Source organism: Esox lucius, chromosome 18 (assembly GCF_011004845.1).
Source record: "Esox lucius isolate fEsoLuc1 chromosome 18, fEsoLuc1.pri, whole genome shotgun sequence".
NCBI lineage: Eukaryota > Metazoa > Chordata > Actinopteri > Esociformes > Esocidae > Esox > Esox lucius.
In genome coordinates, this window is record NC_047586.1 from 3,251,858 (window position 1) to 3,268,186 (window position 16,329).

General features: G+C 47.9%; 1 protein-coding gene across 3 annotated transcripts; it reads right to left on the reverse strand.

Moving 5' to 3' along the window:
* Positions 1–413: 413 nt before the first annotated feature.
* On the reverse strand, positions 414–16,217 carry cntn1b (contactin 1b). Of its 3 annotated transcripts, none has more exons than XM_034287960.1 (23): positions 15,855–16,217; positions 12,041–12,153; positions 11,457–11,492; positions 10,931–11,057; positions 10,513–10,694; positions 9,955–10,050; positions 9,191–9,397; positions 8,887–8,986; positions 8,401–8,585; positions 8,119–8,243; positions 7,691–7,808; positions 7,262–7,412; positions 6,822–6,949; positions 5,776–5,948; positions 4,877–5,168; positions 4,548–4,697; positions 4,362–4,432; positions 3,910–4,162; positions 3,507–3,628; positions 2,917–3,106; positions 2,312–2,433; positions 1,807–1,963; positions 414–1,580 (listed from the first exon to the last, which is right to left on the reverse strand). In XM_034287960.1, the coding sequence occupies exons 2-23, from the start codon at positions 12,093–12,095 to the stop codon at positions 1,498–1,500; spliced, it is 3,123 nt and encodes a 1,040-aa protein (XP_034143851.1). In that variant the 5' UTR covers positions 12,096–12,153; positions 15,855–16,217; the 3' UTR covers positions 414–1,497. The 3 variants fall into 3 exon arrangements, with proteins under 3 accessions (XP_034143851.1, XP_012994153.2, XP_012994152.2); XM_013138699.3 differs by having other exon boundaries at positions 12,041–12,132; positions 15,804–16,217; XM_013138698.3 differs by having other exon boundaries at positions 15,804–16,216.
* Positions 16,218–16,329: the final 112 nt, after the last annotated feature.

The following is a 16,329-nucleotide window of genomic DNA, read 5'->3' on the forward strand; positions in this document are numbered from 1 at the left end:
AAGACTGAGAACCCGGCCCAGGAACACATGATAACGCATAGCGGACAGTGGCTTTATAGTGGCGATTTGATTACAAGGAATGCTGATCCGGCATCAGTAGACAAAGTAGGGCAAACTTCATCAATCACTTCATTAAAGAACTGCGACTGGTCTTTATTGCAACTGTCCTATTGACTATAACTTTAGTTAAGTTGAAGTGATATATACTGCCCTCTGCTGGCAGCATAAGAGTCACACAACTACGGCTAGATATTCCTAAAACCACAGCCGAAGAATTTCCAGAACCAGGACTGAAAGAAACGGGGGGGGGGGGGGGGGGGGGACTCTGGAAAACACTAAATACAACAAAATAAACGACTTATTGTCAATGTGCTTTGTGATTTCTGTGTTCACATTATACTTCCAGTCCTGGATGTGTTAATATGAATTTAATGAGTTGGCAGCACCATAGTCACACACACAGCAAAACAAATGGACAATAGAAAACAGAATGAACAGCCAGACATCAATATTCTACAACCCTGATTTCTCGTTACCATTCAGTTAAAACATTCTGTGTTCGTCAGTCCTAAAATTCAGTCAGGACATTGTCGAAGCGTTATGGCTTACTTTGCGCATCTAGAAAACAGATCTCTGTAAATATGAAGCCATTTAGCATGTGATATGGTACAGCGTTAGAAGGACTAGCATTGAAAGTTGGTTATCACTGTAGAGTTGGTTATAGCGATATTCATGAGCTTTCTGAGTGCTTATACAATTCTGAAGAGAAAAATTAAATAGGAAATTTGTAACGTAAACAAGATATCTACAGTTTTCACACCGACAGCACCATTACAGAAACGTAAAAAGGAATCACTGATCAATCAAACATAAAGAATGCAGACTGCTAGTCTAGTGCCTGATTTTGGACTAACAAACATTGCGGAAAGAGAAACATCCGTGATGAGGTCCGTAAGGACAAAGAGGTTAGAGTAGTCGGCATCCTGTCTACATACAATCTTATTTTGACCATTTTCTTACATGTTACAAACTTCATAGAGTACAATGGTTCATTAGAGTCAGATGGTGTCGTATACTTTCCTGTCTGATGGTACCATGTATTGGAAAGAGAGTACAATATGATTCCTAAGGCATATTGAAAAATCTATTCCTTTGAATACCCGTTCGGTACTTTCAGTGCATGTTCAATAACTAAGGGCCTGATTCAGACTTGAGTTAACTTGGCGCAAGACATGTTTCGGTCAGACCATTTTGAATGGGGCACATGTAATATGTCGTCTAGGCTCCATGTTGTCTAGGCTCCATGTCATCTAGGCTCCATGTCGTCTAGGCTCCATGTTGTCTAGGCTCCACGCCCACGTCAACTTATCTGAACTCTGAATCAGACCCGCGGTGAGGAAATATGGTTGGTTCATGCGGTCATATAGGAAGTCCTTGTGAAAGTTGTGTCGGCCAAACCTCCCAGAGTACATTTCACCCAAGTCACGGCCTGGGTCATTATGTCTCCAATCCCATAATGCAAAGGGCCAGGAGCAGGACGGCGGCCAAGTTGAGAGTCGGCCTCAGGAAAGACGCCTTACCTAGAGCAGGGGAGGGGACATGGTAAGAGGCATGCTGGGTAAGACACCATCCGGACAACAAACCCACACAAGAGTATTTTCCTCCAGCACACTCCTCACCTCCCTTTGACACTTTGGGAAGGAGGTGAGGAGACAGGAGTCAACATTTTTAGTAGCCAAGGAAGTTACAACTGACCAGGTGGTTCTTCACCCCAGCCAGGTCCAGAACTATTTATTCTTCACTCACCCTGAAGTCGGATCTTCCTGATGGGGCCGTCTCCTCCCTCATAGCGACCTCTGACCTCCAGCTCATAGTCCCCCACCTGGGGCATTGGGAAGTCCATGAAGTGCCACCCTGTCATGTAGATTGGCCCTGTGATGTAGCCAGTCTTCCTGAACATCACCTGGGGAGGAGACGAGAGAGGACGTGATAGGAGAGAAAGGGGAGGTGATAGGAGAGGGGAGGTGATAGGAGAGGGGAGGCGATAGGAGAGGGGAGGGAGGAGAAGGGCAGGGAGGAGAAAAGAAGCGTGGCGAGGATGTATCATCTGTTTGCCAACATCATACCACCAACATCATACCACCAACATCATACCACCAACATCATACCACCCAACATCATACCACCCAACATTATACCACCATCATCATACCACCAACACAATACCACCAACATCATACCACCCAACATCTACCACTTACTGCAGAATTACAATCGTATAAAATGCACAGCCTCAAGTCCTCATCCATACCTTGTAGTATAATGGGAAAGACTCGTTGCCAAACCAGTTGTAGGGGATGTGATCCCACCAGACATAGAGCCACTTGCCCGTCCAGCTGATATAACGCCACATCCGAGGTGCCACACTGGGAGCTGCAGGGAACACAGAGGACAGTTCTTCACTGGACTTACATCACTGGACTAACATCACTGGACTGACATCACTGGACTAACATCACTGGACTAACATCACTGGACTAACATCACTGGACTAACATCACTGGTCAAATATCTGTGCCCTATATACATTGGTCTAACATCAGTGCTACACCATCATTGGTCTAACATCTGTGCATAACCACAAACACTAGTTTAACGTACGCTTTTAGAAATTCGGTTCTCACCAGGTTAGTCTTGAATCAGACTGCTTTGCAGAAAAATCCACATTAACGCTTGATTAAAAGGTGAAGGCGTTATCCTATTTAGCCAATGCGTAGCATTAGCTGTTAATGTAGTACACACAAAAGTTGAACTCCCCTGGTATTTTCATTATGCACTATGGATACATTATTAACCTACAGTCTACAACATCCTCCCAATGCAAAAGGAGATGAATGACTCAAAGGTCTTTCTTACGGGCTCTCTTGGTGAACATCTCGCAGTGTTCGCTGGGTGGGCCAACGCCAGCCCCGTTATACGCTCTGACCTCTATCAGGTAGTGGGAGTCTGGACGCATGTTCTCAAGCCTGGTCTGGTTCGCCGTGGCCGGCACAAAAATCCGATTGGCCCCCGGTTCTGTGTCATCGTACTTCCTCCAGTATTTAACCTGGTCAGAGAGACGGGAGAGCAGCTGTCAATCTGTCTCAACCCAATCTGATGGATCGATTGAAATGTCGACCAAGTGTGCTTCTTTCAGCTCGGCCTGATAAGGAAGCCACAGTTGAAGAAATGGTATATCCCATGAAAAGGGTAAGACATTTTGACAACAGAAGACCATCATTTGTAAGCTGGCAAGGAAAATCTGTCCTTCCCCATGACGGACACCTTTAGACAATCAGGTGCTGTTTATCGTTCCAAGCTTGGCAACGCAGATAGGATTAAAGGCATACAAATAGAATTAACAGAACAGGAGTCCCCAGTTCAAGTAAATTATTTGCCTTTCCTGGTCATGGTATTTCTCTGCATGTAATCCTATCTGATAGGGAACATTCAGACAGATAACAGACCTGGTATCCATCTATGTACTGCTGAAGGCCAGTACCGGTGTCCATCACCGGCAGCCACCAAACCAGGGCCTCATGGGATGACACTGGCCGGGCATAAACGTCTGTAGGAGACTCTGAGGGGACTAGTGGGGGGGGGGGCAGACAGATGGGGAATTAGTGGTTGGCGAGAGACACAAGTAGATCAAAGAAATGGCCAGGATGTACACATTAAGCTGTAGTCAGGGTCAGGGGTCAGGATAGGGTACGGGTTTATGGTCAGGTTAAGGTTAGGGGTTAAGTGTTAGAGTTAAAGTAGGTTTAGGGTTGGGGTTAGCGTTAGGTTAGGGTCAGGGTTAGGTGATGGTGGTCAGGCTGTCGCCAGGATTAGGGCAGGGTTAGGGGTCAGGGTTAAGACTGCCCTCACCATCTCGAGGGTAGTAGACGGTGGTGGTCAGGCTGTAGGGCCCGTCTCCTTTGATGTTAAACGTCTTTACTTTGACCTGGAACTCCCTGACCTGGAAGTCGTCCGACGTGACCCCAAAAGAGGAATCTCGGTGTACGTAGCGTCGCGTCTCAGGGTCGGAGATGGTCTCGTACCACCAGTCGGACCCGTCGTGAGGCTTGAAGGCCACAACGTAGCCAAACTTCTTACCGTAGAAGAACTGCGGCTTCACTGGCTACATATACAGTTCAAGACACAGAGGGTTAGGGGTTAGGGGTCAGGGGTCAACACGGATTGGTTTAGGGCTGGAACAAAAGCCTACGGACCACGTGGTTCTAGACTAGGGAAACACTGCACTACAAGTGCGCTAAGATCCGTCAGACAATTTCCAGGGCGCTGAAACGTTTAATGAGGAAGACTCTCGACAGACCTACCGTCCATGTCACGACAAGTTCCCCGTCCTTGCCCCCGTATCCTCCCACGTTGGTTGGGGCCACCACAGGCACTGACAAACACACAGAGCATTGTGTGTTTTCCAACAGACGCCACCTCACACACGCAAACACACAAAGGCACACGTTAAGCAGACTCCACCGGCGCCTCAAGAAAACCCTCCATACCTGCGTCCCAGGTTTTGATCTTGATCGAGGGGACGCTGGCCTCCCCGTCTCCAAACTCGTTAGTGGCATAGACCCGGAACTCATACTGCATCCAGGGGTACAGGTCCACCACGTCGGCCATCACTGCCATGCCATTCAGCGCCGTGGGGGCTGTCAGGGAGAGACAGACATTTGAGAGAGAAAAAGGAGACAAAAGAATGATATTGAAAGAAAGAAAAACAGCAGGACAATTCACATCTTGTTGAGACAAACAGCCGGCCGACGCCGTCACACCACTGCAGTCAGAGACAGGGCAATGGCGCCCTCAGGTGGTAGGCGGATGTACTTACAGGTGGAGGCCACTCTCCAGTCGTCCTTAGTCAGGGCGTAGAAATCCCTGGTCTGGATGGTGTAGCCGAGGACGGGGTTGCCATGGTCCGCCCCTCGGTTCCACACCAGTTTCACGGATGTGTCCCTGATCTCCTCCACCCTCACCCCACCTGGAGGACCGGGGCGGCCTTTGACCTTGAGGTCTGCTGACGCGGTGACATTGTCCACGACAGTCTGGGCTGTGCAGGTGTAGCGTCCCTCATGTGCAATCTGGACGTTCATGATTTTCAGCTCTCCGCTATTCTCCTGGTCCTGGAGGGTCAGCAGATGGACATAGGATGGGCTGATGTTAGAGGACGGGCTGATATTAGAGGACGGGCTGATATTAGAGGACGGGCTGATATTAGAGGACGGCTGATATTAGAGGACGGCTGATATTAGAGGACGGGCTGATCTTAGAGGACGGGCTGATCTTAGAGGACGGGCTGATCTTAGAGGACGGGCTGATATTAGAGGACGGGCTGATATTAGAGGACGGGCTGATATTAGAGGACGGGCTGATCTTAGAGGACGGGCTGATCTTAGAGGACGGGCTGATATTAGAGGACGGGCTGATATTAGAGGACGGGCTGATATTAGAGGACGGGCTGATATTAGAGGACGGGCTCATGCTAGCAGCTGTACCGCGGGATGTGGAAGGCTGTCAGAGGTGTCACGGGCGTTGGGTGCTTTCTGTGCGTTAGGGCACCGTTCCAGTTACACTATTCCAGACATTACCTGAAGCCCGTCCTCCCCTCACCAGCCACCGGAGCTCTTCCAAAACGTTTGCCACCACTGCCGGGTTGGTTAGCATTTCTGGGGACTTTGGTCACATCGCTAGCGTGTTACAGGCCCTCGCCCCGCCTCCTGACGCACTTACCATGACGCGCTGGTAATGCTTCCACTCCAGGTAGAGGTCGATGACCCTGAAGTCCAGGGACCAGATGAAGGTCACGTCCAGGCTGGGGTCGTAGGACGCCTGACACTGCAGACGCACCTCGTCTCCAACCATCGCTACTGTGTCCTCAGGGGCCACGGTGATCTGGGTTGCCTCTGTGTGAGACACACGCACACACACACACACACACACACACACACACACACATTACACTCCCACACACATTACATACACATTACATACACACAGACACACACACACACACACACACACACACACGTTACATTCATACACACAGACACACCCAGACAGACACACACACAAACATACAAAACACGTAACGTTCAAAATATCCAGCTTAAAATGACTAGTCATTTTGATTGGCCGTTGACATGAACTAGAAGAGGACACCAGAGAGATGTGAATCAGGCCAACTGTACATGTATACATAGAATCAGGCCAACAGTACATGTACACACAGAATCAGGCCAACTGTACATGTACACATAGAATCAGGCCAACTGTACATGTACACATAGAATCAGGCCAACTGTACATGTATACATAGAATCAGGCCAACTGTACATGTATACATAGAATCAGGCCAACAGTACATGTACACAGAATCAGGCCAACTGTACATGTACACATAGAATCAGGCCAACTGTAGATGTATGGTTGAGTATGGTTCTGTAATCATCAGGGTTGTGGGCTCGAGTCACACAGAGGGGCCAATATGACAAAAATATAACAAACTGTCGCCCCTATCAGAGTCCTATCAAGTATTTAACGGTCAAACGAAAGGACTAATTCTCTACATTCAGTTACAAATCTTGAATATGCATTTATGGTGTCATGTAAATGCATCTTAATGCAGAAAATACTTTTGCCCAGCTCACTGCAGATAATGGCTGTGGGGGAGATCATCTGTCACAAAAACATACAGGCCTAACTACAGAAGAAACCCAAGAAGAGGACACATTCAAAGAATTGTAAATCTGGATGTAAAGAATCATCCCCAAACTTACCTGTGATGGTGAGAATCCCTGAGCTGTTGGCCTTGCCTTTGTCATTCTCGGCGAAGCAGGTGTAGAGCCCCTCATCATTCCTCGTAGCATTCAGGATCTCCAAACTCCCATCAAACATTATGGATATGCTACAGGTATCAAAATAACCTGAATCATTCCCTAACCTGACTCTTTAAAAAGCAGATCCGCTCAAACACGCAGCCACTCAAAATCTGAATCATTCACAACCTGAATCTTCCACAATCTGTACTTTGGATAGCATCAATTGCCTCAGGTAGATTCTTCTGCCATTGTCGGGATGAAAACCAAACTCAGATCAATCAGTCAATGATCTGAACAGTCACTTCACATAACCAACACACTCAGATCAATCAGTCAATGATCTGAACAGTCACTTCACATAACCAACACACTTTCCCACTAACATATCTTTCACTCACCGTGAGTTGTTAAAGAGCACCTCCTTTCCTTTGGTCCAGGTGAATTTGGGTCTGGGCGCGGCTCGGGGCTTGCACTCTATAACCACACGGCCGTTGTTAGCTCCCAGAAGGTACTTCTTCACCGGGTTGAACTCAAACGTCGGGGCACAAGCTGGCAAAGGGAAGAATGTTGACAGCGTTTCTACGTATTCAGTCATTCAAAGTAAAAAAAGATCTGCTTGTTCCCAGGGCGCCCCTCCCCACCGGACGTGATCATTTATCCATGATGAGTAGGTGGTGGCGTGTATATAATTGATAACGTTGTCCTGTTCTATAATTGACGATGATCAAACATTTCACAGAATCAAAACAGGAAAACGACTGTGATGTGCTTGTTCAAAGGGTCAGTTCGGAGACAAACTGCTAGACTGGAGACCGTCAAACACTCACCAATGACACGTAGCTCGGCGCTGGCGTAGATGATGCCCCAGTAGTTCTCAGCGATACACTGGTACATCCCGGAGTCGTCGAACGTCAGACTGGAGAACTTCAGCTCACCTTTGCCATACTGGGAAACCAACAGCAGGTCTCGGTGAGGTCATGTCCGAAGGAAATGACCCCTGATCATGACAGGTCATAAACTTGCGCAGCGTGGAGTAGCCTGGGTTCGGTTCCAGCTAAACCGCCGTTTCAGCAAGACTGATCTTTCCATGTCTCACCCACCCAACTTTGCTTTTATCTACTTTACTTGACTACCATGTACTTACTACAACTGAGGCACTGAGCATCTGCTAAATGACTAAACTGTAAATGTACCCATTGGGTACGGAGGTCTTTTTTCCTAAAACTGTATACCAGGTTAGTTTTGAGAGTCTCACCGAGAAGCCGTCCTTGAGCCATCGGATGTAGGGGGTGGGTTTCCCATTGGCCACACAGGACATGGTATGTTCAGAACCAACATCCTTCTGGGTATTGTTGATGGTCACAGCCCACTCAGGAGCAGCTGTTAATCAAAACATCAGACAGAGATATACATGTATATGTACAGTACAGTACAGTATAGCACAGTAAAGTACAGTACAGCAGAGAAAGTACAGTACAGTATATAACCGTAGATGACATTACATTAGAGTACGGAGTACATAGAGATGATGTCCTACCCTCTACATACAGCCACGCCTGATGCCAGTCCTGCCACTTCTGGTTGATGGCCTCACACTCGTAGCCCGAAGCGTCCTCGTACTGGACGTTGTAGAGGTGGAGCAGGGCCCCGCCCATGCTGACCTCCGCGCTAGCAGGAAGGTCGGTGGCACCAATCTTCCGCCACACGATGTGAGGGGCGGGGCTGGACCGCAGAAGACAGGAGGAGAAACCCACTGAGAACAGCTGTGTCACAAATCGCAAACTTTTCCCTGTTTACTAAAGTCCGTTTTTCAAATGCTCTGGTTAAAAGCTCTCTACTACATCAGGAAATGGCCATTTGGCCCCAAACCTGCAGCACGTATTATGAATCCTCCATAAGTCCTTCATTAGGCATACATAATGGTTCCACATATCGTTTTTTTAATGGACGTGAATCTCTCTGAGTGAATTACGGCGACTGAACCCGAGTCTCTTCAGTTAGTAAATCTTTTGGGTTCTCTTACTTGCCCAGAGCGAAGCACTCCAGCGTGACATTGTAGTTGAGCATGGCTGTGGTGTCGGGGAACTTCACCACAAGATCCGACTTGTACTTCCTCTCTGGTACTGTGGGAAAGGAAATGTTGAATCAGATGAATACAGAGTCGTTCAAAGACACCGAATGGGTTTGGTGTTTTCTCCTCTTATTGCCAGTAGGATTTCCCAAAGGTGTAGTCAATCTCAGGCTCCGTTTTGTGTCTGTCCATAAGACAATGAGTAGGTACGTAGGTGCTGAGGCTTGCACCTAACCTCCAGACAGACACTACTTACACTCCTCTATGGGGATCAGGGAGATGAACTTGGAGTAGACCCCCTTGCCGATCTGTGGGTTGAACACATAGCAGGAGTAGTTCCCCGCATCAGACTCCTCCACCTTGGAGATGTACAGATTCCCAGTGCTCTGAGAGACGAAGCGGCGCTTATCTGGGTGAAGGAAGCGCGGAAACTCGTTGAAGATCCACTGGAAGGTTACCTCATCTGGACCATAAGGTGAGAGGACCGGGAAAAGACATTTGGGTCAGTTTGTGGTCAGTTTCAATCCACTCACAAACCCACGTTGCATTTCATGACACAGTTTTGATTTACATTCGGTAAACCAACCAACCAACCTAAATTAAATGAGAAATCAACAAATCATTGGACGCTCGTCACTGTATGTTGATTAAGATAACATTGTAATAATGAAAATGGCAGCACAAGACATTTCCCAGTGCAAATACAATCGCCTTTTCACACCGCTACTCTGCACTTGCAGGCTCCCGATTTGATTGTTTCTACATAATCACTAATGACCGGACACACGAACAATGCAGCCGACAGATGCGCCTGGATCTAAGACCAGGACCTATGCATGGTGCAGCCGAGAGATGCGCCTGGATCTAAGACCAGGAACTATGCATGGTGCAGCCGAGAGATGCGCCTGGATCTAAGACCAGGAACTACGCACAGTGCTTGTGTTTTGGCCATGTTGCATTTTTGCAAGTCTTCCTGGGTGACTGAAAGTCAGGATGTCGGAGTGAGCTGGCGTTACTCACATGGCCAACGCTTCGGAGGGTCACAGATCAGCACAGCCCCCTGGCCCTGTTTCACAGTAACTGGGTCCCTTTCTTCATCTGGGAACTCCTCCAAGACTGGGCATGGAGAAAGAGAGAGACAGAGAGACAGACAGGCAGACAGACAGACAGGCAGACGGGGGGAGGGAGGGAAAGAGAGAGAGACAATAGGTCGTCATTCATGTGATCCTGACTCCAACCAGGTCGTCAGTCATGTGATCCTGGTTCCCACCAGGTCATCAGTCATGTGATCCTGACTCCAAACAGGTCGTCAGTCATGTGATCCTGACACCAAACAGGTCATCAGTCATGTGATCCTGACACCAGACAGGTCATCAGTCATGTGATCCTGATTCCAGACAGGCCGTCAGTCATGTGATCCTGATTCCAGACAGGCCGTCAGTCATGTGATCCTGATTCCAGCCAGGCTGTCAGTCATGTTATCCTGACTCCAACTACGCCATCAGTCATGACTCCAACCAATCAGGTGATCAGTCACGTGATCCTGACACCAGCCAACCAGGTCATCATAATACTCACATCCAAACTTGACCTTGGCCTCCTTGCTGATGACGGTGCCGTAGATGTTTTTGGCGACGCAGACGTACGTCCCGGCGTGTTTCTTCTCGTCAGGGTTGTTGATGATGAGGTTCCCGCCCACCAGGCTGTAGTGGTCAGTAGGCAGCTCCAGCAGCTTGATCTCCCAGTTGTCACGCCTCCACCTGAGGGTCGAAGGTGGAAGTAAAACACCTCGTCTCTGACTGCTTGGGCGGTGGATTTAAAATCAACCGTTAATCTGTTTTCTAATCCGTTAGTCTTGTTTTTTTCCAGGTCACAGACTATATTTGATGTGGTGTGTGTTACCTGTGTGTGTTTGACCCGTAGGAGTGTGTGTGTGTGTCTTTCTGTGTGTGTGTTACCTGTAGGTGTGTGTTGGTTAACTTTAGGTGTGTGTTACCTATACGTTGGAGCAGGGTTGCCCCGCGCTCTACAGTTCATAGAGATGCGTTTGTCAGGGGACTCTTTGGTGTATACGATGTCCAGAGGCTCCTCTTCAAAGACTGGACCATAGCCAGTAGCGTCATCTGACAGGACACAATATCACCGCAATGTAACGGCAATGTAACGGCAATGTTACGGCAAAGTTAAAGCAATATTATGGCATTGTTAAGGCAATGTCACGACAATGTTACCGCAATGTCACTGAATCGTTATGGCAAAGTTGCTGCAATTTTACGCTAATGTTACAACATTGTTATAGTAATCTTACGGCAATGTTAAGGAATTGTTACAGCAATGTTAAGGCATTGTTACGCCAAAATGAAAGCATTGTTACGGCAGTGTTAAGGCATTGTAACGGTAATGTTACGGTCATGCAGTATTACAGCAATGTTCCAGCAATTTTGCACAATGTTATGAAAAGAAATATATAGATATTATGTCACAATTTTTTTTTAAGTAAACCAAATACAGACTTGACTTACCTCCGAAGATTTTGGGCTCACCAAACAAAATTGCCACTGTAGAAGTATAGGAGATACAATAAAAATCAGTTAGGCCATGGCTAGTGTTAGCGCAGGAACTAGAGGAAGAATGGGAAAAGTAAACAGAAAAAATTATATTTATCCCATAATCCTAGTGAAGCATTCCCAAAATCTGGAAAGAATAAACAGGAAAACCCAGAACCAGGATTTCTTTAAAACCATGGGATTCATGGAATGTTTCTTGGAGTTTGCAATGTTATTCCACAATGATTCAACAAGAACATTAGAGATACAAAATCACAACAGGGCTTTAACTAATACCAGCACAACATGGCCTTAGTCGTGTAGGAACCTGCTAGAGTCACTGAGGGTTACACTCACCAGTGTGGAATATTGTGGGTTAAGCACACGGGTGGGATGTATCAAGGGTTACACTCACCAGTGTGGGATATCAAGGGTTACACTCACCAGTGTGGGATATCAAGGGTTACACTCACCAGTGTGGGATATCAAGGGTTACACTCACCAGTGTGGGATATCAAGGGTTACACTCACCAGTGTGGGATATCAAGGGTTACACTCACCAGTGTGGGATATTGAGGATGACAACAGAAGCAGGACCAGGACAGCGGTATCCATGACAGTCTACTGACTGTGTCCCAGACAGAAGGAAGGTCTATGAAGGACAGGACATGAGCTAGAGAGATGAGAAAGACAGGGGGTATCGTAGCTACCGAAAGGCCAAAAACTCAACTGAATCCATACAGCAGAATTAAAAGTACCTCCGACCACATGACTCTTAGTCTTATTCTCTAGAGGCAGCAGATGTAAATTAACTGACAGCTAAATTCAGTGTGACGCATAATTGTTTTAACAAAAAGCTACACACTGTTGAACCAGTTCCCACTAGCTTCCATCCATTTACACAAAACATTTAACAAATCCTAAAATGTCCTGTTTCATTTGACGTTAGAGTTCTCTACACTAGCATATACAGCAGGCAGGATTAGATATACATTTAACAGACACATGTTATATATATTAATATATACAGGGTGTTTTCCGACGTTGAGGGCATTCTCCATTTATATACATACATGCGCCCAATAAAACACACACACACACACACTGCAGTACTCTGACAGATTCTGTCTGGCACCACACACATGCTTACGCATCAGTTCTGCAGCAGAACACCCTTTGCTGAATACTGAGAGAGCAGACAGTCAGAGAGAGAGAGAAAAAGAAAGGGGTTGAGAGACAGAAATGGAGTGAGAGCAAGAGGTAAAGAGAGATGGTGAGAGAGAGCTATAGATAGGAGAAGAAAGGGGGGATGGCGAGAGACAGGGAGTGTGAAGGAGAGGTAAAGGTAGAGTGAGAGACAGGGAGGGGGAGGGGATCTGACTCTGCACTCTCAGGGCATCACTGCAGTCACGCTACAGCTCCTCACCCCAACTCACTGTATCCACCCAGTCTCACGCCACAGCTCCTCACCCCAACTCACTGTATCCACCCAGTCTCACGCTACAGCTCCTCACCCCAACTCACTGTATCCACCCAGTCTCACGCTACAGCTCCTCACCCCAACTCACTGTATCCACCCAGTCTCACGCTACAGCTCCTCACCCCAACTCACTGTATCCACCCAGTCTCACGCTACAGCTCCTCACCCCAACTCACTGTATCCACCCAGTCTCACGCTACAGCTCCTCACCCCAACTCACTGTATCCACCCAGTCTCACGCTACAGCTCCTCACCCCAACTCACTGTATCCACCCAGTCTCACGCCACAGCTCCTCACCCCAACTCACTGTATCCACCCAGTCTCACGCTACAGCTCCTCACCCCAACTCACTGTATCCACCCAGTCTCACGCTACAGCTCCTCACCCCAACTCACTGTATCCACCCAGTCTCACGCTACAGCTCCTCACCCCAACTCACTGTATCCACCCAGTCTCACGCTACAGCTCCTCACCCCAACTCACTGTATCCACCCAGTCTCACGCTACAGCTCCTCACCCCAACTCACTGTATCCACCCAGTCTCACGCTACAGCTCCTCACCCCAACTCACTGTATCCACCCAGTCTCACGCCACAGCTCCTCACCCCAACTCACTGTATCCACCCAGTCTCACGCCACAGCTCCTCACCCCAACTCACTGTACATTACACACTGGTGACTGAACACACCCGTCCCTGACACACCCCTCCCTGACACACACCCCTCCATGACACACACCCCTCCCTCCCTATATAGCACCTGCAGAATCTTAGCCATTCCCCCAACCTGATGTTGATTAACACAGAACTGAAGTCTTTCATAATTGGTTAAAAAAGAAAGGATCCACCCTCCTCAACAAGTCCGTATCACTTGTTTGTCCAAAGCACTGGAACTCATTCTGCTTGTTGTGGCAATAATTGTGTTGAATCATGACGGATCTACGGCACAAGGAGATTCCACAATGCCGTCTCCCCTGTTCTGTTCCTCCCATGGCACCGAGTCGATCCCAGAGCTGTTGTGCTGCTCCAGAACCCTTTGGATCAAGGCCGTGGCCCTGGTGAATAGTGGAGCAGGCAAGGAGAGGATGGGCTGCAGACAGGAAGGGGGTGAGGAGAGGGGGAGGCAGAGCCAACCCATATGCTCATTACAGGAGACGAAGGGAGAGAAGGGGGGGGGCAGGAGAGAGACAGGTGGGAGGAGGACAGCAAGGTGCTATAGATAGAGACAGGGAGAGAGGGGACCGATGAAAAGCAGAGAGAGAGAGAGAGAGAGAGAGAGAGGGAGCAAGAAAGAAGGGATGTGCGATGCCTGGCCAATAGGAGGAGAGTGCATTTAGGTCTAACAGGAGTAACTCAGCTTCGCAGCCTGCAGCACAGCATCCAATTCCCAGGCTGCGGCGGTCGTCACGGGCCCTGGCAGACTGACTCAGCAATATATCTGCTGCCGTCTGCTGGGCTAGCACCCGCCCCAGGAAACACTGTGATTCATGCAGGCTTAAATAACGGCCTCGCGGAACGCAGCCCTGACACCTGACCAGTGCATAATCTCACACGTCCAGAATCACTTTGCAAACGCAAACGGACCAATTTATGAGGCGGCCCGTGCTGTGCATTATCCACCTAATCGACGGTGTCACACAGCTCGTCCTCTGCGAACGCCCACGGGAGGTTGTGGAAAACGGAACGCAATGGAACAAACCGATTTGAATCTTGTCCTGGTGGTAAATATGAGGAAGGCCAGCGTGAGACAGCTTCTTCTGTTCTGGCTCCCGGCCATCTCTCATCAATTCCTGTATGTGTGTGCATGTGTATATATGTGTGTGCATGTGTGTGTGTGTATGTGTGTGCATGTGTGTTGTCTTCATCCTTCTGTAATCGGACCAACAGATCCACCCGGGGATGGAAGCTGGCTGTCTGGCTGTATCCACTCATATTTAGGTCAGCCCAGTATTAAGCTGCCTGGCTTGCATTTTCCTCGTTCAAACCACCACATTAGAAAGCCACCTTGAATTAAAACTCAATACATATTCCAATACATATTTCCAAAACACCAGTAACAATAGAATGTTATCCAAATAAAACACAGAACATATTCTCACTTGACCCTGGACTAAAGTCTTGCGTAACTGGTCAGTGGATCAATTCAGTCCACCACAGAACGACAAGGCTATCATTGGGAGTGTAATGGTTTCGCCTTGTGCTTATCTGGAGATAAATTGACAGCAACAGTCACTGCTATAGTTTGGTAAAGTATGTTTACTGTCATTTGTTACCGATTCGGCTATGCTACCCCCATGAAGGGAAAGCGAGAGCTCCATGCTGAATATAACGACATAATTTTTACATTGTGCAGGAGTTCAGTTCGAAGTTTGGGCAAAAACGATTTACAGATCAACGCTGCCCAATTCGCCCTTGTCGCAACATCCCGTTTCACCTTGGCTCTATTTGATGCAGGGAAACAGCGTACATACCCTCCCAAAAAGAGATACTTTTCCAAAGAACTTAAATAAGTAATAAATATAAATGTAAAATGTAAATTTGAGTTCATCAGCACGTTACCAATGCAAAGTACAGCATATGATTATCCCTTTAAACATTAAGGCGTTTCTGCACTGACAAAAAGTGATTGCGCACCACCCTCACACGCAATTGACATCAACCATTATGACTACGGAACTGCGGCTACCAGTCCACTAGCACCGGTAACTAGACTATTCTGCATTGCGGTACTGCAAAGCGTTGCGGAACTATTCCGGTCCTGGTCCATTTAAAACCGCAAAAGTCCATCACGACTAGTTGTAGCACCTAAACTCCATTATATGCCCTCACTGCGTCGACCTTACCTGTGAGAGGGAACGTAAGGATATTTCAGAATCTCCGCATAGCCTGCCCACCTGGATCAGAACCGCATTGTCCCATAACCTAGCACGAGAGAAGAGGCGCGTCACCCGCGTGCGTCTGAACTTTTCCATTGGAGGAGAGCCGGTGACGAGGAGCATGCTGGGTGGATGGCGTCTTTGCGTAAACTGCGCGGCATCTGCGTCCGTGAAGCAAATCGACGTTTGCCGCTGTTCAACATTACGAGGCTGCTCGTTTCTTTCTGAATATGTTTTTTGTAGTGGCAAGTTTGTTTCTGAGATACACCTACATTGGATTTTCCTGTTCCAATCTGTGATCATTCCGTTTCTGAGGGTGATTTTACTGTTCCAATGTGTCCTGCTCCAACAGCAGGTGTTTTAATGACCAAACTACGGAGATGTGTAGAAAAGATGAGCGAGAGAAGAGAACGGGAGAAGGCTGGGGGAGACAAGGGTTATACGGTTTTGATAGGGGGCTGATGTTGTTGGTCCTAGCGTGTTGCTTTTCCTT

Bases quoted from the DNA above. Each gene is read 5' to 3' on its own strand.
- cntn1b (XM_034287960.1), bottom strand. From the start codon at position 12,095: ATGGATACCGCTGTCCTGGTCCTGCTTCTGTTGTCATCCTCAATATCC. The intron at 5,949-6,821 runs GTAAGTTTGGGG...TGTCTCACACAG, and splicing joins AGGGATTCTCACCATCACAG to AGGCAACCCAGATCACCGTG. The intron at 5,169-5,775 runs GTAAGTGCGTCA...CTGACCCTCCAG, and splicing joins AGCATTACCAGCGCGTCATG to GACCAGGAGAATAGCGGAGA.